At 35.7% G+C, this 23,082-nt stretch overlaps 1 protein-coding gene across 1 annotated transcript; it reads left to right on the plus strand.

Annotated features, from left to right (window-relative positions):
• Window positions 1–8,834: 8,834 nt before the first annotated feature.
• LOC137816975 (uncharacterized) lies at window positions 8,835–9,728 on the plus strand. Its single transcript, XM_068620167.1, has one exon. It carries the CDS (start codon window positions 8,835–8,837, stop codon window positions 9,726–9,728), a length of 894 nt encoding a protein of 297 aa, XP_068476268.1.
• Window positions 9,729–23,082: the final 13,354 nt, after the last annotated feature.

Below are 23,082 nucleotides of genomic sequence, written 5' to 3' on the forward strand. Positions count from 1 at the left end.
GAAAATTGAAAAAACCGAACCAAAAAAAAGGCAAGAACACAAGCTAAGACATGAACATAAAAAGAGAAGGAAGGAAGGAGAAGAGAAAGCTCATGAGGATGGAGGAATGGTTGGATGATCACGCCAGTTAGAGGATGGTGACTCCAAGATGAGTGTGCAAGCCGCCACTTGAGGTAACCATTGAACTCTCAAGATAAGACTAGTGAGGAAGGCACAAAGCTCTCCAATGCTCTCTCAAAAATTGAGTATAGTTTCTCTAATCAAATTTCAAATATGAAAAATACAAAGGCAGCATCTTAATTTATAGCCTAGAGGTGCTGAAATGCAAAGCTAAATGAATTCAAAATTCCCCCCAAATACAAATGAAAGTGGCGCCAACTATAGTCATGAGGAAGGTGTGACCTTCTCTCTCACTTTGGCACCTCCCTATTACTCCTACACCTATCTACTAACGCACCCCCCTAAGACTCCTAATCTAAAGACCTAAAGATGCTTTAACAAAAGAGGTTTCTAATGTTTCCCTCTAAGCACCTTCAAACAAAGAAATTACAAAAAGAGAAAATAAACGTCCATTAGCTCCTAAAGCTTTGAACATGCTTCTTGTAAGCCTTTGAGGTGGGCTTTGACCTCCATGGGCGTCCTCCATTTGAGCCTCAACCTCTTCTTGCTCTTGATGATTGGCCTCCATGTCCACTTGAGCTTGATCTCCATCATTCTATCTACTAGAGCTGGGGGTTTGGGGATAAACCTTACTACAACTGACACAGTTATTCTATACGACAGGTGGAGCTTTACATTTTTTTCAACATTTCTTTTCGTTTTTTTTACCTCCCTCACCTTTTTTACACATTCAAATCACATTAATTGATGTTTTTTCATAGTTGTTGACAGTGTACTGTTAAATCATACAACTTCCTGTTAGTATGCTATAACTGCTACTAGTAACCTTCAGTTAGTTAGCTTAGGCTATTCATTAGTTGGTCTCTTAATTTCTTTTAGAAGCTGTCACTGTGAATAACCAAGAATGCTGGCATATTAAGGGGATCTTTACAAATTAAAATAACTATATTCATATGATATGATAAACAATGGTCACTTTCACTATACTCATTTTGATTCTGGCATCCATATGATGCAGAAACATTAAGTTTTTGGTTTAAATAGAGTATTATAGTGTTCTTATCCTTTCTCTTTAAGCTGGTTTGCTATCTCTGTTCTCTATAGTTTTCTGTTGTTTATTGTGTATTTTAATTCAATAATTTTTGCCTCCAACTTACTGATTCTGTTCTTTTATTGCCTTTTTCAGTTTAATTGTCATTTTAGAATTTCTACACAGGTAACAAATCAGAAATTTCCCTATTCTTAAAATACTTACTGTTAAAAAATCAAATTCCTTTGTGATTGTCAAGAAAAGTTTTACACTAATTAGATAGTTCATCCCCCACTATAGCATATGACTACCTAAGAATGTATCAGGCATATCTAACTCATACATTGTCATCTTGACTTGATTCATTGACCTCATCTTCATCATCATCATCACATACTGTTTCCATAACATCATCATTGACGAGCTCAACAATTAATGTGTCAGCTAAGCCTTCTACTTCCTCAATTCTACTAATTGGTAACACATTAGGCATTTCATCAAACTAATAAGGTAAATCATCTTGTATGTTATCAACTTCAATAAGACCTCGGGGTTTTGTTGTGATTGCCACACTCCAACCACGCAAGTTCCTACATATCTTTGGATAAGGCACATAGTAAACTTGTCTTACTTTTTGTGGAAGAATGAAGGGATCATATGGAATATATCTTCCACTCATCTTGATTTCTACAATGTTATATTCTGAATGAACTTTGGTGCCTCTATTATTGGTTGGGTCAAACCAATCACAAAAGAAAAGAGGAATCTTCTTACTCAAACCAAGATATTCTAATTCATAAATATGTTTGATGACGCCAAAGAAGTCATCTTGTCCTCCTTCTGTTACACCTTTTACATGCACCCCACAATTTGTGGTTTTCTTGCCTTCACTCCATGACTTTGTATGGAACTTGTATCCATTAACAAAGTACATGTTTCACGATGTTGTAGATGAATTAGGGTAATTGAATCAGTTCGAAAATAAATAAAATTGCAGGAATAATGTTTTCTTGTAGATGATTCATGAATGATCTCATCGGAAGAGGTGTTGAGATTAAAAAACGAAGCGAGCAACGTGGATAGACGTAGAGAGCTGCACGTGTCCCTTTACATACGTGGCTCTTCCATAAAGCATTATCCTGATACAGAAAATCGGTGACTCAGAGTGATCTCAGAAAGATGCAGGTCTGAGTCCAATATAATATGTGTTTCAGTGTTTTTCTTCTGCTATATATACAATCACATGCACTACCAAACTCAATAACATTCATGAAGCTAACTTAAGGTTCTCTAACTCACAACAAGAGGTAGAAAGTAGAGAGCAGCCAAGTAAAGTTTTTTTTATTTTTATTTAAATATAATATTGGTGTGTGTTTGGTTAATTAGTTGATTTGTTTGGATTTGGTGATGTTGTGCTTCTTTATATTGTAGATCAAAAGCTTGCAAAGAACAAAATTAAAACCTTCACCTGCAGATTCTTCCCTCTCTAATCTTAAGAGATTGGTACAGAAAGTGCTTCTTCTTCGAAGTCTTACCTCCACGCCAGAAAAGAAGACAATTATGTATGGTTAATAAGTAGAAAATGCTGGATAATTGCGTGTTTGTTTCTATTTAATTGTTCCATAGTTTTCTCAATCGGGTTATTTGTTTCCATTGTTATACTTTTGGTGTCTTCCAATTGAGAATTGGAAATCTCATTAATCACAGTTGTTACAACTTCTGACTCTGATGTGGAAGCCAACATAGTAGAATGATTCGCCCATTGCAACATTCACATGGAGTTCAGGTTCCATTACAGATTTAGGTAGAGCAGGATGAAAACTTGGATATGATACATCTGGGTACTCCAAGGTCTTTGCTACAGCTGGTGTGAGTTCCTCCACCTGCATAGATGCAACTTCTCGACACCTTGTTTCAGTTAAATAAGATTTATCGCCAATAATTGGTGGATTTGGCAGAGTCTTTGGCATATCCCAATTCCATATCTTAGAATCTAATCGAACACTAAGAGATCTCAAAGGTGTGGCAGCTAACCAAAGCATAAAACATAACGATGAAAAAGAAGTTGTTAGAAGAACTAAATACGAGATAGATACACCACTCCCCACATTCCATCTCAAATCACTAGCCCAATCACTATTTCCAAACATATTTTCAGGTTGCTTACCTTGAAGATCCTGACAGATTCACTCAATTTGTATTAGTGAAAACAGTCTGATATGGTGAAAACAGCTTGAGACACCAACATGATTCTGAGTTTTATTAGACTCAGTCACCATAGCAATAACCTGTATCTTTTCCTTAGATGAACAATCACTAAACAATCAAATTCATGTGCAGGTGCAGGTGAACAATGCAGGAATCAATGGGTTCGATACATATCTAGATGGCATGGTCAATGAGCAATTTTTTTTACACTGTGTGAGGATATTGTTCTCTCTAGATTAAAGGCTTCTAAAATTCATTTGGCTTCTTTACTCTAATGCAACTGCCTTAAAAAGTTAACTGGAACGAGCTACCTCAACTACCTTGGCTTCTCTACCTCTGCTTTTTTTTTTCATCTCCTCTGTATGAATTAAAAAAATTAGAGACTCTGTGTAATATGTTACCTAATACCATGATTAAGTTTTGGACAAAACATAGTACCACGTTTCATCTCATTCCTCACTTCTTCGTTTTCCTGTCATTCTTGCTAAAAAAAAGCTTCAAAGAAATGGGAAGTTCCCAGAGATACAAAAAGAAAATTATATACACTACTGTTACCACTGTCATATTCATCTGGATGCATTGAATTCAAACAGTGTCAAACATACAAAACTAATAAAAAATAGTGAATCCAGTATCATTGAGAATACAAAATACACACTAATAAAAACCAGTGAATCCAGTATCATTGAGAATACAAAATACAAAATCACAGAGAATCATTGAAAATCAAAACACAATGTTAGGGCAAAACTGAGAGAATCACTGAAAATCAAAACACAATGTTAGGGCAAAACTGAGTGTAGAAATAAAAAATAAAATTACACATAACACATAAAGAAAGGAATCAAAATGAAAACCTAGGGCAAAACCGCGAAGACTCCGTTGGCACGTGCTTATGAACGATTCTCCCTGGCACGCTGCTTCCCGAATGAACCTTAACAATAGCTGAAGCTGAAGGCTATTCTCTGGAACGCTGCTTCCCAAATGAACCTTAACAATGAATAACAACACTTTCCCGAATGAACCTTAACAATAGCTGAAGCTGAAGGCTATTCTCTGGCACGTGCTTCCCAAATGAACCTTAACAATTAAGAATAACAACACTTTGTTTAAAAGGGGTTTAAAATTTTCTCAAAATATTCAAAACCTTAACAATTAAGAATTTTCAAATAAATACAAATTAATTGTTTGCGTGGGCTTCACCTTCAGAATTTAATTCTTTGTTATTTAGCGTGGGCTAAATCTTCAAACATTTAAATTTTTTATTATTTTTATACTTTTAATAGTAGTTGTTCCACCCACGCAACGTTTTTTTTATATATATATTTTTTTTAAAGTTTGCGTGGGTATAACCCACGTTTTCTCACATTTTTTTTGAATTTTGTGAATAGCGAAGGCTTATTTGACACTATTTAGTGCCGACCTAAGACCTTCGCTTTTTTTTTGCAGCTAAATAAGCAATTTCTTGTAGTGAACTAATTTAAGTATTATATTTTTTTATGAAAATTCTTTTTAGAAACATAAAATGAAATCTTTAAATGCTATATATATATATATATATATTTCTTTTTATAACATTTTTTAAGTGTGACTTATTTATCATAAATTTATGTTTTGGTAATCACTTTTTTAAAAATTTTATTTTTGATTTAATTATTGTTGAGTTCAAAAATTTGAAAAAAAAGTAAAAAAATGTTTATGAATAAAGGCATTAGCTTTTTTTTTTAATTCAAATTAATAATTACTATAAACTTAGCTAGTAATAATTACACAAAATATTTTTTAAAACACTTTCTAGTTTGAAAGTAGTTTTTTTCCTGTCTAAATTAAAAATTATTGTGTTAGGAATCCTATACTTAATAGGATAAACTACTTTATATTTAAGTCTAGAAGTTATCGAATGAAATATGCAAGCCTTTTTAGTTACACTCTCCTTTTATATGTTTGATGTTATCTTAATTAACATTAATCACAACAAATATTTTGGTAAAAGAATTATCTATAATAGGTTATTAAATCATATACTATTGATGCAATATAATGAAGCAGGTTGGGTACATAATCCAACTAAGCAAAAAAATCAATTCACATTCGAGAGATCAATAAATGGTAAGGGTTTTCTTGTTATATAAGGAAAATGAGGGATAAGATCATAGTCTAGTTATTATAGGGTGTATTTACCATGTGAGTATAATAGTATAATAAAAAGAAGCAATTGTGAGAAGAATTCACTAGAATTAATTAATAGGGATAAAGAATATAAGATATGGTTGTGTGAATTTATTGAAGAGTTAGAAATGGTAGATATACCAATGATAATAAGGAGAAAATACACGTGGTAAACAAATAGTTAATTTAAAAGCATATTAAATAGAATCCTAGTTATCTGTGATTGTTTGGAGAAATGATCAAGGTGGAAATAATACTGGTTAGATATGACATTTTTAGATCACTACGCTTAAGGTTAAAAGAAAATTTGGGTGTGTGGGGATTTAAAGCCGTTTAGAACACTAAATATTTGACAGACTGAGAGAGACTTTAAAGAAATCGTAAAACAAATATGGAATAGTTACGAGGTAAATGGAGGGGCATGCTAGTATTATAGGAGAAACAAAAAAAGGTTGAAGGAACATCTAAAGGTTTAGAATAGAAGTCTTTGGTATGTAAACCAAAGAAAGCAAGAAATTATTAGAAAAATAAGTAATCTTGATAAAAGAGATGATGAGAGCAGTCTAAAGTAAGAAGGAAAGATAAAGAGAAAGCATCTAGTTGTGGAGTGAAAAAAAAATAGGCTTTAAACATGAAGCACTACCAGAAACAAAAGTCTAGGATTAAATGGATAGAGTTAGGAGATTTGAATGCAAGGAAAGTGTAAGATGGAATAAAAGGAGTAAGGAGAAATGTAGAATAATCTAAATCATTAATGGTTTAAGAGGATATTGAAGTTCATTACATTAATAGATCAACAAAGACAAATGAAGAATAATAAGATGTTAAGACAAAAATTTACATAAATAAAGTTTTGGGAAGCAAAGTGGAATTGTGAAGGCACTAAAAGCCCAGGACCACATGGATATAATTATAGTTTTCCTTGGAAATCATTAAAGCGAGAGTGTCAAATGTAATAACTTTGATGGAAGTGGAGAGTGACCAAGAGGTAGTACCTAAATCAGATTTTATCCTAAGGCCTAGAAGATTTTAGACCAATACCATTGGTAAGAAACATGTATAAGATCGTATCAAAGGTACTTTCCAACATACTAAAAAAAGTATTACACAAAATTATTAACAAAAATCAATAGACTTTTATTGAGGGAATGTGATTGATGGATAGTGTGCTATTAGTTAATGATGCTATAAACTATGTTAGAAGAAGGAAGAACACATAGTAAAGATTGATTATGAGAATACATATGATTAACTAAGGTGATTTTTTTTATATTATATGATGAGAAGATATCTTTATGTAAAACATGGATTATCTGTGTAAAGGGTTGTTTAGAATCATAAAAAATATCAATCATGGTTAATGGAAGCCCAATAGAAGAATTTAAACCATAAAAAGGATTAAGAAGAGGAGATTCGCTTGAACCTTTCCTATTGTTGATGACGGTAAAAAGGCTACCAGGAATTGTAAGATAGGCAGGGAAAAAACACATGTTAAAAGGGGTAAAAGTGGGAATTAAAGAGGTGAAGGTTAACATGTTACAATTTGGTGAGGACACTAGTCATATATTGATGGAAGAAGGCCAAACTCAGGACCAACTACTAGGTCAATGGCAAGGAAGATTCAAGAAGACTGGGACTCTGCTACTGATGGCAGAGACACCCTTTTATACATGTTCAAAAGTGCCATAACCTAGTGTAGAATTTCTAGAGTATTAATTTTGCTAAAGTTAGGATAAGAATTTTACTTGTAATTTTTCTTAATTTGAATTAGGGTTGAATTTAGTCATATAAAAATCAACCTAGGTTAAAATTAGGGTTTCTAGAAGACTCCTAATTAACCTAGGCTGGTCATCCAGACCTAAATGTGTGACTTGAAACACACCTAGTCATGCTTGCATTGTGATCTCATTTTAGGTGCCTAATTCAAACTTAATTGGTTTGAATTTTTCCCATTCTTTCCTTCTACATTAGTCGGACCTCATCACTATATATTGGGGTGCTTGGCTCTCATTTTTCTAAGATCAAATATATGAGTGAATTGTTGCCAAATTTGCAAGCTTTCTCACTCCCTTGTCTAGACCTATCTAGGATAGACCCCTTGATCTTCTCCTTCACCTCTCCAAGTGATATGACCCAACCAATCACTCTCCCTACTCTCCATGCACCTTTCAAGGAAATCATAGCTTTATTGGAGCCATCCTTGTCCATTTCATCCATTAGCTTCCGCCAATCATCTCAACAATTCAAGAAATTCAATTGGTCATGAAGGCAACACTATCATATATGAGGCAAAAACACAATATTTTGGTTTTGAAAAGTATTCTAAGATGCTTTGAACTTGCATACGAACTTAAGGTGAGTTTTTCAAAAAGTAAGATTGAAGGGGGGTTTGGACAAATGTATTATAGAAAAATTTTCAGAGGTTATAAATTTTTGAGTATTGTCTACTTGGGTATGCTGGTAGGGGAAATCCCAGGAAAAAATATTTTACAAGGGATAATAGAGAAAATGAAGAAATGACTAGCTAAATGAAAAGTACATATTTATCTTTTATAGGAAGAGTATGCTTAATAAAATATCTAATAATTTCCCTACATTTATTTTATTTGACATTATTTAAAATATCATCAAGTGTGGGGAAGGTAACTTGGAGAATTTAGAGAAATTGTTTATGGGATTGGGAAGTGAAGGTAGGAAAGTAGCATGGATTAAATGGAAAAATGTGTCTAAGTCAAAGGAATGAGGAGGCCTTGAAGTGAAAGACATAAAGCTATTCAATACTACACTAATGGTCATGGAGGTTAGGAATGGAAAAGCAAGCAACATGGATAGACATACTGTACTACCTGATGGCCGAAAGGCCGACCAGACGACCAAGCCGACTAGACGACAAGATGCAAAGCTAAACACATAATTAGGTATAAACAAGCCAACTTAGGTGATAATTGAGCCTTCGTTTGGACCCTAAAGCAGGCCCATAACAGCCATAGCCCATTTAGAGCAGTATAAATAGTAGAAGAGGCACAACACTCAAGGTAACTATTCACTCCCCACTCTTCTGGTACTTAGCTCTCGGTCTGACTTGATCGTCGGAGTGTCTTCGCAGGTACTCCTCCCATCGTGTCTAAGCCGAAGATCCAGCTGAAAGAAGACCAACCGAAAGACCGGCAAGACGAGAAGAACAGCACAAGACATCATCAGAGGAAGTGTTCTGCAGGGTTTAGATCTCGTAGGAACATTTTGGCGCCCACCGTGGGACCGAGAAGAAAAAACCCCACAAATTGTCCACATGGTGACTACGAGGAACATGACGGGTAACGATAGGAATGTGCAAGAAGAAACCAGCCATCCAGACCCTATGACGTTAATCTTGAAAATGCAGAAGGAAATGGAAGCTTTGAGGAAGGAGAATGCTCGGATGAAAGAAAAGCTTGCTGAGAAGCCGGAAATACCGGAAGCCGTGGATAACATCCCCTCAGGGGACCACGCGAATGCGGACACACATGAGGTCGGAAGCTCGTATCAGGAAAACGTAAGGCCGACCTCGCATAACGTGTTAGGCACGACACCCCGAAGAAACCCCTTTGCCGAAACCGTCCTTGAAGTTCCCTTGCCGGGAACCTGGAGCAATCCCACGTTGGATAAATATGATGGAACCACAGACCCAGACGAACATGTGAACGCGTACCTAACCCAGGTTGGCTTGCACACGGCAGAAGACGCGCTATGGTGCCGAATATTTCCCACCTCTCTTAAGGGGGCAGCCTTAACCTGGTTCACCCGACTACCGGCTCAGTCCATAGATTGTTTTGACACACTTGCAACTAAGTTCGGAGCTCAGTTCACTACCAGCCGACCACACCACCTCACTTCGATCGCCTTGGTGAATATCCGACAAGAGAAGTCGGAGTCCTTGAGAGCCTTTATGGACAGATTTAACAAGATGGCTTTGGACATACGGAACCTAAGTCCCGAAGTGGCGATGCACCACATGGTAACTGCGCTAAAGCCGGGACCGTTTTTTGATAGTTTATGCATGCAGCCGATCACGACAATGGATGAGTTGCGCCAAAGAGCCACCAAATACATGCAGCTGGAGGAATTGAAAGAATTCCTAAACAAGGCTCGAGCACCTGATGAACCCGAGAGGACGGGGAGTTCCCAAGACATGGAACGCCAGTCGTTTGAAAATGTATTTTAGCTGATATGTATTAAGGGTGTACTCTTTCCTACCTTCAATCTTTTTTCCCAAGGGTTTTTGATTGAAGAGGTTTTAACGAGGCACCACATTTAATGAAATTAGACTTACCAGCTACGTATGAATTCCTTCGAAAGAAAAACCTCTCGGCCAAGAGAGTTCGAAAGAAAACCTCTCGGCCAAGGAAGAATTCACCCAAGTGAATCCCTGCCGAGAGTACGAAAGCAAAACCTCTCGGCCTCTCGGCCAAGAGAGGTCACAAGAAAACCCCTCGGCCAAGGAAGAATTCACCCAAGTGAATCCCTGCCGTGAGTACGAAAGCAAAACCTCTCGGCCTCTAGGCCAAGAGAATTGAAAGAAAACCTCTCGGCCAAGGAAGAATTCACCCAAGTGAATCCCTGCCGAGAGTACGAAAGAAAAGCCTCTCGGCCTCTCGGCCAAGAGAGTTGAAAGAAAACCTCTCGACCAAGGAAGAATTCACCAAAGTGAATCCCTGTCGAGAGTACGGATGAAAACCTCTCGGCCTTTCGGCAAAGAGAGTTCGAAAGAAAACCTCTCGGTCAAGGAAGAATTCACCCAAGTGAATCCCTGCCGAGAGTACGGAAGAAAACCTCTCGGCCAAGGAAGAATTCACCCAAGTGAATCCCTGCCGAGAGTACGAAAGAAAAGCCTCTCGGCCTCTCGGCCAAGAGAGTTGAAAGAAAACCTCTCGGCCAAGGAAGAATTCACCAAAGTGAATCCCTGTCGAGAGTACGGATGAAAACCTCTCGGCCTTTCAGCCAAGAGAGTTCGAAAGAAAACCTCTCGGTCAAGGAAGAATTCACCCAAGTGAATCCCTGCCGAGAGTACGGAAGAAAACCTCTCGGCCAACGAAGAATTCACCCAAGTGAATCCCTGCCGAGAGTACGAAAGAAAAGCCTTTCGGCCAAGGAAGAATTCACCCAAGTGAATCCCTGCCGAGAGTACGAAAGCAAAACCTCTCGGCCTCTCGGCCAAGAGAATTGAAAGAAAACCTCTCGGCCAAGGAAGAATTCACTCAAGTGAATCCCTGCCGAGAGTACGAAAGGAAAACATCTCGGCTAAGGAAGAATTCACCCAAGTGAATCCCTGCCGAGAGTACGAAAGAAAAGCCTCTCGGCCAAGAGAGTTGAAAGAAAACCTCTCGGCCAAGGAAGAATTCACCCAAGCGAATCCCTGTCGAGAGTACGAAAGAAAACCTCTCGGTCAAGGAAAAATTCACCCAAGTGAATCCCTGCCGAGAGTACGAAAGAAAAACCTCTCGGCCTCTCAGCCAAGAGAGTTCGCAAGAAAACCTCTCGGCCAAGGAAGAATTCACCTAAGTGAATCCCTGTCGAGAGTACGGAAGAAAAACCTCTCGGCCTCTCGGCCAAGAAAGTTCGAAAGAAAACCTCTCCGCCAAAAATTACATCTAGCATACGTCTTTCACCACTACATCTACACGTGCCTCGAGTAGAAGTAACCACACTCGACATCCAACACCAAAACAATCACGAACACAATCGGCATGCGAATACTCACGACAATTCGACTCTACGTTACGTTTAAACCAACTCACTTGAGCCTGGGGGGCATATGTACTACCTGATGGCCGAAAGGCCGATCAGACGACCAAGCCGACTAGACGACAAGATGCAAAGCTAAACACATAATTAGGTATAAACAAGCCAACTTAGGTGATAAGCACGATTAAGGCATAATTGGGCCTTCGTTTGGACCCTAAAGCAGGCCCATAACAACCATAGCCCATTTAGAGCAGTATAAATAGCAGAAGAGGCACAACACTCAAGGTAACTATTCACTCCCCACTCTTCTGGTACTTAGCTCTCGGTCTGACTTGATCGTCGGAGTGTCTTCGCAGGTACTCCCCCCATCGTGTCTAAGCCGAAGATCCAGCTGAAAGAAGACCAACCGAAAGACCGGCAAGACGAGAAGAACAACACAAGACATCATCAGAGGAAGTGTTCTGCAGGGTTTAGATCTCGTAGGAACACATACTAAAGTCTAAATATGGGACTTAGAGAAGTCAAATGAATAGGAGAATTTATAGGAATGATTTGTGATGGTGGAGGAATATAAGAAAAATAAGTAAGGACAATGAAGGGGAGACTAGTTTTAACAAAATATATCTTAGAAACTAGATAATGGAATGAAAATTAAGTTATGGGAAGATAGATGATTAGGTGACTCAGTTTTGATGGTTAGATACCTTATTTCAACAAGTAATGAAGGAATATTAGGGTAACTATGCAGCTGGTGTGATAACCAATGGATTCGAAATGTTGATGCAAGAGATAAAATGTACTAAATAGGTAAATAGAGGATGTATGGTAGTGGAAATATGCCCAAAAATATACCGTTAAATCTAGGTATATATGAAACTACAAAATTATAGTATTGGGGAACGAAACAGAACTGTATTATTCTAGAAAACAAAGGCCTTATCTTTAGCATAATTCTCAACATGATGCAAATTATGTGTCATGTGTGGCATATGCAAGGAATCTATGAGCCACATTTTTTCTTCATGTATAAGGTAGCGTGGGGTATATAGAATTTGTGTATAATAAATGAGTTCAAGTTAGTTTAGCATTGCATAATTTAGCAAAATGTCACTTGAACCCATTTACCATAATGAAATTGAACAATGAAGGGAACAAAAGTGTGGAGTGCACATGGACTGGAATAGTGTGGAATATATGAAACCAATGCAATAGAATTATTACTTTTACGGAAAATGGGGAAGATGCGAAAGAGATATTCACAATAGCTAAAGAAAAGGTAGTGGGACTAGCTAACCCAATAACAAATACTAGAGTTTCGGAACTAGGGGATGCATGAAGGGTGAAAGCTACATAATTTTGAAATAAATAGGAGAAACTGTTATAAAAAAAAAAGTAGGGCAAATAAAACAAAAATAAATGGAAGGTAAATCAAAAGTAGGATCTTCTAAACATAGGGAAAAGTATAATATTGTTTCTATGTGTTAAGATCATGGTAGTTAGAATCACAAGAATTGTACAATGTGAATCGTGATTCATTTCAAAATCTAGCTTTACCGATATATATATCGTTTTATAACTTGAATCGTTACATGAATCGAATTTCGTTATTCATGATTCATTTAATTTCTGAAAAATCCCAAAAAATAGATAAAGATCTCGATTCATTTAATTTTTCAAAAAATTCCAAAAAAACAGAAAAAAAATGAACAGTCATGATACAATGGACCGTCACACCTTTTTCCTATAAATTGAGAATAGTAAGAAAGATTAAAAGAACAAGGAGATGGAGAAGGTAAAAGGAAGCACGGAGAGGAACAATACTGTGGAGAAGAGAAGAGAAAAAATAAATAAAACCGGTAGATTATAGAAACTTATCGGCGAAGCAAGTCGGAGAAGAACAAGTCGGAGAAGAACAAGATTAGTGAAAAACGTAAAGAAGAAGAAAAGTGTAGAACACAAAGAAGATCAGTGAAGAAGAAGACCTATACTTTTATACTTTTGGTAGAATAAATTTTAATTTGTACAGTTTTAAATTTTAATATCTTTTTGTTATAAAAGTATTATAATCTGAACCAATTTTAAAAAAGCAATATGGTCATTTTTTTTGAAAAGGTTAATGTTGGACTATTTATTTTCAAAAAATCGGTTTTATTTTTTTATATAATTTTTTTTAAGTTTTTTTTTTTACTTTTTATATATGTAAAATTATTTCAGTAATTATTTTATTTTATTATATAAGATTTTTTAAAAAAATGTATTTTAAAATAATTTATTTATTTATTTTTTATATAAAATTATTTTAGTTTATGTTTATTTATTTTTATTTTTATATAAAATCATTTAAGTACTTGTTTTACTTTATTATATAAGATTTTCTTTTTTTGAAAAACTGCATTTTAAAATGTTTTCTTATACTTGTTTTTTTCGTAATTTTTTATTTTTTATAAAAAGTTTTTTAAGTTTCTGTTTACTTTATATATTAAAATTATTTAAGTACTAGTTTTACTTTATTATATAAGATTTTTAGTATATTTTTTATTTTATTTTATATATAGTTGTTATTTTATTATTTGTTATAATATTTTTTTGTTATTTTTTCTAATAAAAGTGAGTTTTTTCAAGGATGTTTATTTTTTTATTTCAGGAAAAAAGTTAGTTGTTATTTTTTTTTTACTTTGTTGGTAGAGACAATTAGTAAACAAAACAAAAGAAAGAAACAAATATTACATGAAATCATTATGAGTGTTGATGACTTTTTACGACAAGTGCACCAAGTTGTCAGAAGTAATAACGTGTCTCTAAGGACAGATATCGATCCCACAAGGAAAAATTGAATAATCAAGTAAAATGTTCGCTAAATATAAAAAAAAAACAATAAAACGTGTGTTGAAAGTGGTTGTGTTGGCAATGATTAATCAGAAAATAGTCAAAGAATTGGTTGCTTCAATTGGAAAAATAGGGATTGAGTTTCATGTTTCTCACTATTTTGTAATTAGATTAGCCTAATAATATTATGTCATTTGATTGATATTGATGCCTATATAAAATCATTTATATCGATTTCCTCATATATAAAATTCTTAAGATGCTTTCTAAATATCGATTCCTCGCACATTTATAAAAACAATTCAGTATTAAGATCAGACGTTGATAGCAATTAACATTTCAAATATATTCCTAGCACTCAAATATGTCAAGTATTATTGATTAGGTAAGAACCCTAAAAATACTTTCTAGTCAAATTTAAGATTCTTGATCAAGAATTAGAAGCAAAACAATAATACCAATAATCAATCAAGATTAGAATATTATGTTTAGAGATCACCTCAATACATAAGAGTTTGAACAGATTACTCCAAATCCTAAATGGTAGAATTGGCCACGCATCTTCTAATACCTTCTATTCTCCCAATTGGATTACAATTCACTCAATGGAGTTTTCCTCTCAATCTTGCACCTTAGGGTCGTGCCTCAAGCCCCCTATTTAACCTAGTTTGCTAGGGTTAGCTGACTTCTTGCGTCGCATTAATGGGCTTGTTGATTAAAACATAAAATGACCCAATGGTTCTGGCGCTTTCTCGCCAAAGCGATAAATAGCTCGCTTGAGTGAGAAAGGCGTCGATTTTAAAAATGTCACTGGAGCATTCTCGCTCAAGCAAGAATGGGCTCGCTTGAGCGAGTTGCTCGGCTGCTGAGTTGGGCTTTTTGTACTTTTGTGCGTTCCTGGGCCTTCCACCTTTCTCCTTGTAACTTATATTATTCCTTTTTAGCCCAATCATCTTTATTCTTCCCTAAAAACCTGAAATTAACACCAAATTTGGGAATAAATGCTCTTATTCAAATAAAGATCATAAATATGTAAAATGGTATAAATTCATAAATTAGAGATTATTTTATATAATTTTACAATTAATACTCATAAGTGCCTATATTTTAATATGAAATATTACTGAAATTAGACACTTATCACTCTTCCCAACTTAGAATCTTGCTTGTCCTCAAGTAAAGTAAATGAATATATTTGAATTTAAATATCAAAACAACTTCATTTACTAAACAATAGATTAAATTAGAAACTTAGGATGCTTCCAAATTCAAATATAGAAAAATGTAGATACAATATATGATGAGAATCAAAAAGATGTTATCAATAGAAGAAATGGACAAGGGCCAAAGCATTTAAAGTTCTTCTTATTAGTCTTTGCAAAAGATGAGGCCCAAGCCCAAAGCCCAAGTCCAAACCTTGAGGGGCAAGGCCAAACATTAAATAAAAGAGCATCATTTGAATTACTTTTGTATAGTTGTAGGAGGTATGAATATTAAATAAAGAGTGTGAATAGTTAGGGGGGTGTAGACGCATTTTAGGAGGTGCTGAAAATAAGAAAGGAGTCACACTTACTTCATGACTAGGTAGCACCAATTTGCATTTGAATTTGGAGGGAACTTTGAGTTTCATTTGTGTTTCATTTCAGCCCCCTTCTATTATAAATAGAGAGGTTGGGCTCTTGTAAATTCAGAATTGGATAATTGATATAGAGAAACTCTACTCATTTGGAGAGAGATTTGTGTGAGATTTGGATCTCCTTGCTTAGTCTCATCTTGTGAACTTTTGGAGAGCTTCAAGTGGCGGCTTCCTTCACTCATCTTGGGACTCCATCACCAAGTGGCGTGAGCAACTCCAATTCCCATTCCAGTCGATCTCCATTCACCTAAGTTCATTCCTTCATCTCATTTTCTGTTTTTCAATCGGTAGTTTAGAGTTCTTTAAGTGTTCTTCATCTTTCCGCCGTTTATTTTTGTGTTCATGTGTTGTTTCCATTTTTCTGTTCGGTGCTTTGTGTTCACAAGGAGATAACACTCTTATTTGAGTTTGGAACATCATTTGGACGACTATGTCTCCATTGATGATTCCTTAAGCTTCCTTGAGTCCAATTATGTTTTCAACATTCTATTTTGTTCTTGCTTTCCTTTCAATTCCGCCAAGTGTTTGTGATAAGAACATGACACTCATTGTTCAATGAGTTTGGCTTCTCTCTTGGATGGCATTATCCTCCATTGAGATGACCTTTAGTCTCCTTAAAGTGTTGTTTCTTGTTTAGTGTCTATCCAACTCATATCAAGATACAATCAACTTTCAGGATCAAATCAAAACAATAAAATGTCAATTCATTAAGAAATTTCTTCTCATATGCTCACAAGTAAGTGTTTTTCTTTATTTTCACTGAATCATAACAAATCACAGTTGCTTTTCATTTCATCTTCCTATCACAAACATATTAGAAACATGAATCTTGAGGTCTTTTTCAGGTTGTAATGAGGTTGGGCTTCCAAAAAGTATTGGTTTTTCAAATAACAAAATGCACATATTAAAGAAGAAGAACATACCTACAATCCAATTATAGATAACATATATGTTATCTAATCACCATTTTCTTTTGATTTCACACTTTTCCTCATTTTTCTTTCTACCTTTTCATGATTTTCAACATGATTTTTTTTTTCTTTTTCTCTTTTTTTTTTTCATCAATAGGAATAAATTCTTCCTATTTTCAACTTTTTGAGCTTTCAACAATAATTACCAACCATTCCCTTTTCTATATGTATTGCATCTATGTTCTCCTTCCTTAAACATGCTAAAGGGTAGGAAAATATATCGTCAAAGGTTAGGGTGCAATAATAACAAAAATTCTTGGCACAAAGGGGATATAAAAAAAATGGAATTCTAATAAGATAAAGGTTGACTATTTGGTCCTGGATTACAAATTAAAACAAATGCCTCAATCATCTTCATGCTCTTTTATGATGTAACAAAAAATAAAAAATTAAGCAACCACAAGAGTCAATTCATCAATAAAACTCTCAAATTTGTTTAAGGTTCACACACTCACTTGATTTAATTCGTCTCATTCCTTTTTGTTTTGTCATTCTTTGTTTTAATCAATCATCTTGTTAAATTTTCATTTACCACAATTTCAACTACATTTGAATAGAGATTCAATCATATTTCTTTTTTAACCTATGTCTAATTCATCTCACTATTTAATATTTAAACACAATTTTTTTCCACAATTCCATATTTATATTATAGTTCTTTTTTATTTGAGAAAAATAAATTAGAAAACAAACAAATTAAAACTTAAGTTTATTCAAGAAAAATAATTCAAGACATAAAACTAACAAAATAGAAGAAACAACAAATTTATTCAAAATACAAAATAAGCAAATAAACATGAAACAAAATAACCAAAAAATAAAATAAATAAAAAACCTAAACAACAAACTAAAACAAAATTCAAAAACTGAAAAGAAAAGAGAATTAGAAAGATAAAATCATACTTTTGTTCAATCCTCTCTTCCTAAGAAGTCGTCTAGCTCTTTGTTAAAATCTTAATCTATAGTCTTGCTTCATTTGCTGGATCTGCCCCCTTGAATAATAGAACCTGTCCCCAGGCCAAAATACATAACCTGCAAACTAATCGGGAGTCATATGGTGAGGGGATTACCTTTGAGAGATTTTTTTTTTCTTTTTTCTTTTTTGCAAAAATTGATCGCTTGAGCGATAATTTACTCGCTTGAGCGAGATTCCCTGTAAGGAACTCACTTTTTTCATAATAAAACTCGTTTGAGCGAGAATTGTCTCACTTGAGCGAGATTCCCTACAGGAAAATCAAATTTTGCGTCGTCAAACTCGCTTGAGCGAGATTACTCCAGAGAGTGTTAGAATATATGGCTTTAAACTAGAGGAGGGGGGGGGGTGAATTGTTTAAAGAAGGTTTTTGCAAACTTTTAAGCCTTGAATGAAATTACTTCGAGAATACCTTGATTGAGAAATCAGTTTTTCAAAACACAAAACTAAAAGCATAGAACTTGTAAAACAATCGGTTATTTATACCAGTAAAACAAAATATCAAAACTGAATTTAAAGAGTTAGGGATAGAGAGAATGCACACAGATGTTTATACCGGTTCACTTTAAACCCAGAGCTCCATCCAGTCTTCTCAGAAACCACTGAGGAAATCCACTAAGCAATCAAACCTAGATCACTTACACCACAACCAAGAAAGTGACCTTGATCCCCTTAAGACACACACTTCTCTTGGCCAACACACCAACACTAAGAATACTGATCTTGATCCCCTCAAGAACACACAACACTTCTCAGCAAACACACAAACAAACTTGTTCAACAGAATTCAAGGATTACACTTGTTACAGAAGCAAATCTGAAATCAATACAAGCAGAAATCCTATCTCACACTCTTTGATCAATCTCAATCTCTAAGCAATCTCAATTCTTTGAAAAAATAAAAAAACTTGTGCTAAAATCTTATTACTCAAATCTGTTTTTCTGAATATATTCAAAGATATTGTTTGTTATCAAATCTTAACAAACGTATTCATTGCGTTTAAAAGATTGGTCAAAACATTAAAGACTGGAGCGTAATCAGTTAAAACATTTAAAGCTCAGTCAAAGCTAAAATAGTTTTTCTGTTATGGTACCAAAACAAACAATCGGTTGTTTCCACGAATCAATCGGTTGTTTTTGTTTTAACAGCTCAACCATTTGAAAAACAATTTTCAACCTTTTCTAAAAACACCTTAGTATAAAACAATCGGTTGTTTCGACAAAACAATCGGTTGTTTTTCACTTAGTTTGAAAAACACTTTTCTTTTTAAAAAGATTGAGAATGCCTATGCTTTGGATTTAATCAAGAGTGGATTACATAACCAATCTACCCCAGATCCTATCTAGGATAACTCAGCAACAACAAGCACAGCCTAGCCTTCAACATCCTTCAAAGGGTTTGGATTCTTCAAAGCTTGAACACCACTTGGTTCAACAGAGAGCACCCCACTTTTCGTCGTTCAACTCGCCTAAGCGAGATTGGACTCGCCTGGGCGAGAATCCCTGCAAGAAAACATGATTTTTGAAAGGTAAAATCAAAACAAAGATAACAAAACAACATAAAACTAAAATGTGGACTAGGTTGCCTCCCAGCAAGCGCTCGTTTAATGTCATCTAGCTTGACGACTGTTTATTTCAAGGTGGACAACTCCTTTTCTTACAAACTTTTGTATAAATTCTTTCGTTGCATTAAAATTTTTTAGACCATTAAAATGATTAAAAGTTACCTCCTTATCTTAAGCTCTAAGTTGAAGTTCTTCTTTGTCAACATCAATTATGATTCTAGTAGTCTTCATAAAGGGTCTACCAAGTATCAAGGGAACCTCCTCAACTTCTTTCATGTCCATTATAATAAAATCCACATGGAAAATGAACTTTTTCACCTTCACAAGAACATCTTCAACCACACCATAAGGATATCTGATGGATCTGTTTGCCAATCGTAGTTGCATCTTGGTGGGTTGAACCTCCAAATCGCCTATCTTCCTTAGCATTTCTAAAGGCATTAAATTGATGCTTTCCCCTAAATCCAGTAGAGAATTGTCTGTAGATAAAGCACCTATAGACACGGGAAGATTAAAACTCCTTGGGTCCTTGAATTTTTCAGGCAAGCCTTTATGAAAAATTACATTTTATCTAGCCTCGAACTCTATATTTATCTCTTCAATATAGCTTATATTCTTCCCAAATCTGTCAAGTGTTGAATTTTGCTTCAAATTTCCTACAAAATAATTCTTAGGGAACAAATTTTCAAAATAAATTCTTTTTTTTTTAAGGAGCATGAGGGTATGATAAATGATGGCATTTTCATGAAGTTCTTCTTGAATCAATGTAGAGTATGGGGCGGAAGCAATGAATGAGAGTGAGCAAGATCCTCCTAAGAGTGGTGTTGATCTTGTAGGTGCATGATAAGTGTGGGTATTGGGTGGTTCGGCCAGCCCAAGGGAAAAGATGAAGGAATTGAAGTTTAGAGCCTAAGATTCTAGGGAGAAGCAAAGTTGAGCACAAATGGGCAGCATAACTTTACTCACAATAAACTTGCCAAATACATGAGATAGCCTCCCTATTATAGGCTATTTGGGACGTAAATCATAAGCTAATGCTTAATGAAATGTAAACCAAATGAAATGCAAAGCTATGCCATGTGCCATGACCGGTCACACCTAGCAAAGTTCTAGAAGGTTTCATTTCAAAATACTTTCTACACTACCCTATCTACTAAGTACCCCTATTGGGCCTTGATGCAACATATACAAGGCTTTCTCTCTTCCATCCGTGGCTTCTTCCACTTGTGCTTGTACATGCTTAGCCATTGATCTTGTGAGAGGACCTAGACGGTCTAGTGCCACACCTAGACGCTCCATGGGTGGACGCTTCCCTTCTTCACGGTCTAGACGCTCATTCCTTGGAGCTAGACGCTCTCCTTGGTCTAGACGCTCTTCATGGTGTGGGCTTTGGCTCCCATGGCTAGATGTGCTTGGCCCTCCTCCATCATCCCCTCCCCCTTGGAAAGGATTTGTCCTCAAATCCAGCTCGTCATCGTCATTGGTACCTACAAATGGAGAAAGATCAATTACATTAAAAGTGTCATGTACTCCATATTCAAGAGGTAGGTCCAATTTATATGCATTGTTGTTGACTCGCTTGAGAACTTGGAAAGGTCCATCTCCTCGGGGACTTAGTTTGGACTTCCTTTGAGTGGGAAATCTATCTTTGCGAAGGTGAAGCCAAACTACGTCTCCTTCCTCAAAAATTATTTCTCTCTTCCCTTTATTGTTGTATTTTGTGTACTTTTCATTTGTTGTTGTATCTGGAGTTTAATCTTCTCATGCATTTTCTTTACAAAATCAGCTTTGATTACGCCTTCCTTATGCACAAAATCTTGTGGATTAGGAAGGGGTATCAAATCCATGGGTGTGAGAGGATTAAAGCCATATACTACTTCAAAAGGAGAAGCATTAGTAGTCTTGTGAACTACTCTATTGTAAGCAAACTCAATATGGGGAAGGTACTCATCCCAAGATTTGTGGCTGCCCTTCATGATAGCCTAAGCATAGTTCCAAGAGATCGATTGACTACTTCGGTTTGGCCATCCGTTTGAGGGTGACAAGAAGTTGAAAATTGTAGTCTTGTGCCAAGTTTACCCCCAAAGAGTTTTCCAAAAGTGACTGATAAACTTGGGATCTCTATCGGACACTATACTTCTAGGGAGACCATGAAGTCTCACCACTTCTCTAAAGAAGAGTTTAGAAATATTTTGAGCATCATCTACTTTGTGGCATGGAATAAAATGGGACATTTTGCTAAAACGGTCCACTACCACAAAGATAGAGTCATGGCCTCTTGCAGTCCTAGGAAGTCCTAAAATGAAATCCATGCTAATGTCTTCCCAAGGAGCATTTGCAATCGGCAAAGGGGTATAGAGTCCATGCGGCATTGTTCTAGACTTTGCTTTTAAACATGAGATGCATCTAGAACAATGTCGTTGGACATCTTTCCTCATGTGTGGCCAACAAAATTTTGCTTTTAAAAGATCTAGAGTTTTATCAACTCCAAAGTGGCCCATGAGTCCCCCCTCATGTGATTCTTTGACAAGGAGTTTCCTATGTGTTCCTTGGGGAATGCAAAGTTTTCCCTCTTTAAAAAGATATCCCTCGGACACATAGTAACCTCCTTGCGTTCTATGTAGACAATGGGCATAGATGGATGAGAGTTCTTGATCATCTTGGTAAAGCTCTCTTATGTGGTCAAATCCAAGAATTTGGGCACCCAATTTTGAAAGGAGTGTATGCCGTCTTGAAAGAGCATCGGCCACTATATTGGTGCTCCCTTTCTTGTATTTGATTACATAAGGAAATTGCTCAAGAAATTCCATCCATTTAGCATGTCTCTTGTTGAGCTTGTGTTGGCCCTTTAAATATTTTAAAGACTCGTGATCACTATGGATGACAAATTCTTTAGACACAAGATAGTGTTCCCAAGTCTTTAGGGCTCGCACAAGAGCATAGAGCTCTTTGTCATAGGTGGGGTAGTTGAGGGTGGCACCATGGAGTTTTTCACTAAAATAAGCAATGGGGTGTCCACCTTGCAACAAAACCGCACCTATGCCTACCCCCGATGCATCACATTCTATCTCAAAGGTTTTGGAAAAATTTGGAAGAGATAGGATGGGTGCATTGGTGAGTTGAGCTTTTAGCCTTTGAAAGGCTTGCTCATGCTTTTCATTCCAACAAAATGCAACATCTTTTTTGACAAGTTCATTCAAAGGAGATGCTAGACTAGAAAAATTAGGCACAAACCTTCTATAGAAGCTAGCTAACCCATGAAAACTTCTTACATCACTTACATTTTGTGGAGTTGGCCACTCTCGGATGGCTTTGATTTTCTCGGGATCTACATGCACCCTCTTATTGTTTACTATGAAGCCTAAAAAGACTACACTATCTACACAAAAGGTACACTTATCCCTATTTGCAAAAAGACTATTTTTCCTAAGAACTAGAAGAACTTCCCTAAGGTGACTTAGATGGTCTTCTAGGGTTTTACTATATACTAAAATATCATCAAAGTAAACTACTACATATTTACCTATACAATCCCTCAAGGTGTGATTCATAAGCCTCATGAATGTACTTGGGGCATTAGTAAGCCCAAAGGGCATCACCAACCACTCGTATAATCCAAATTTGGTCTTAAAAGCGGTTTTCCACTCATCACCCTCCTTGATTCGAATTTGGTGATATCCACTTTTAAGGTCAATTTTGGAGAATAGAGTTGACCCATGCAATTCATCAAGCATATCATCAAGCCTTGGAATTGGATGCCTATACTTGATGGTGATGTTGTTGATTGCTCGACAATCACAACACATGCGCCATTTTCCATCTTTTTTTGGCACCAACAAGACAGGTACAACACAAGGGCTTAG

This window comes from Phaseolus vulgaris, unplaced genomic scaffold (genome assembly GCF_000499845.2).
Source record: "Phaseolus vulgaris cultivar G19833 unplaced genomic scaffold, P. vulgaris v2.0 scaffold_14, whole genome shotgun sequence".
Classification (NCBI taxonomy): domain Eukaryota; kingdom Viridiplantae; phylum Streptophyta; class Magnoliopsida; order Fabales; family Fabaceae; genus Phaseolus; species Phaseolus vulgaris.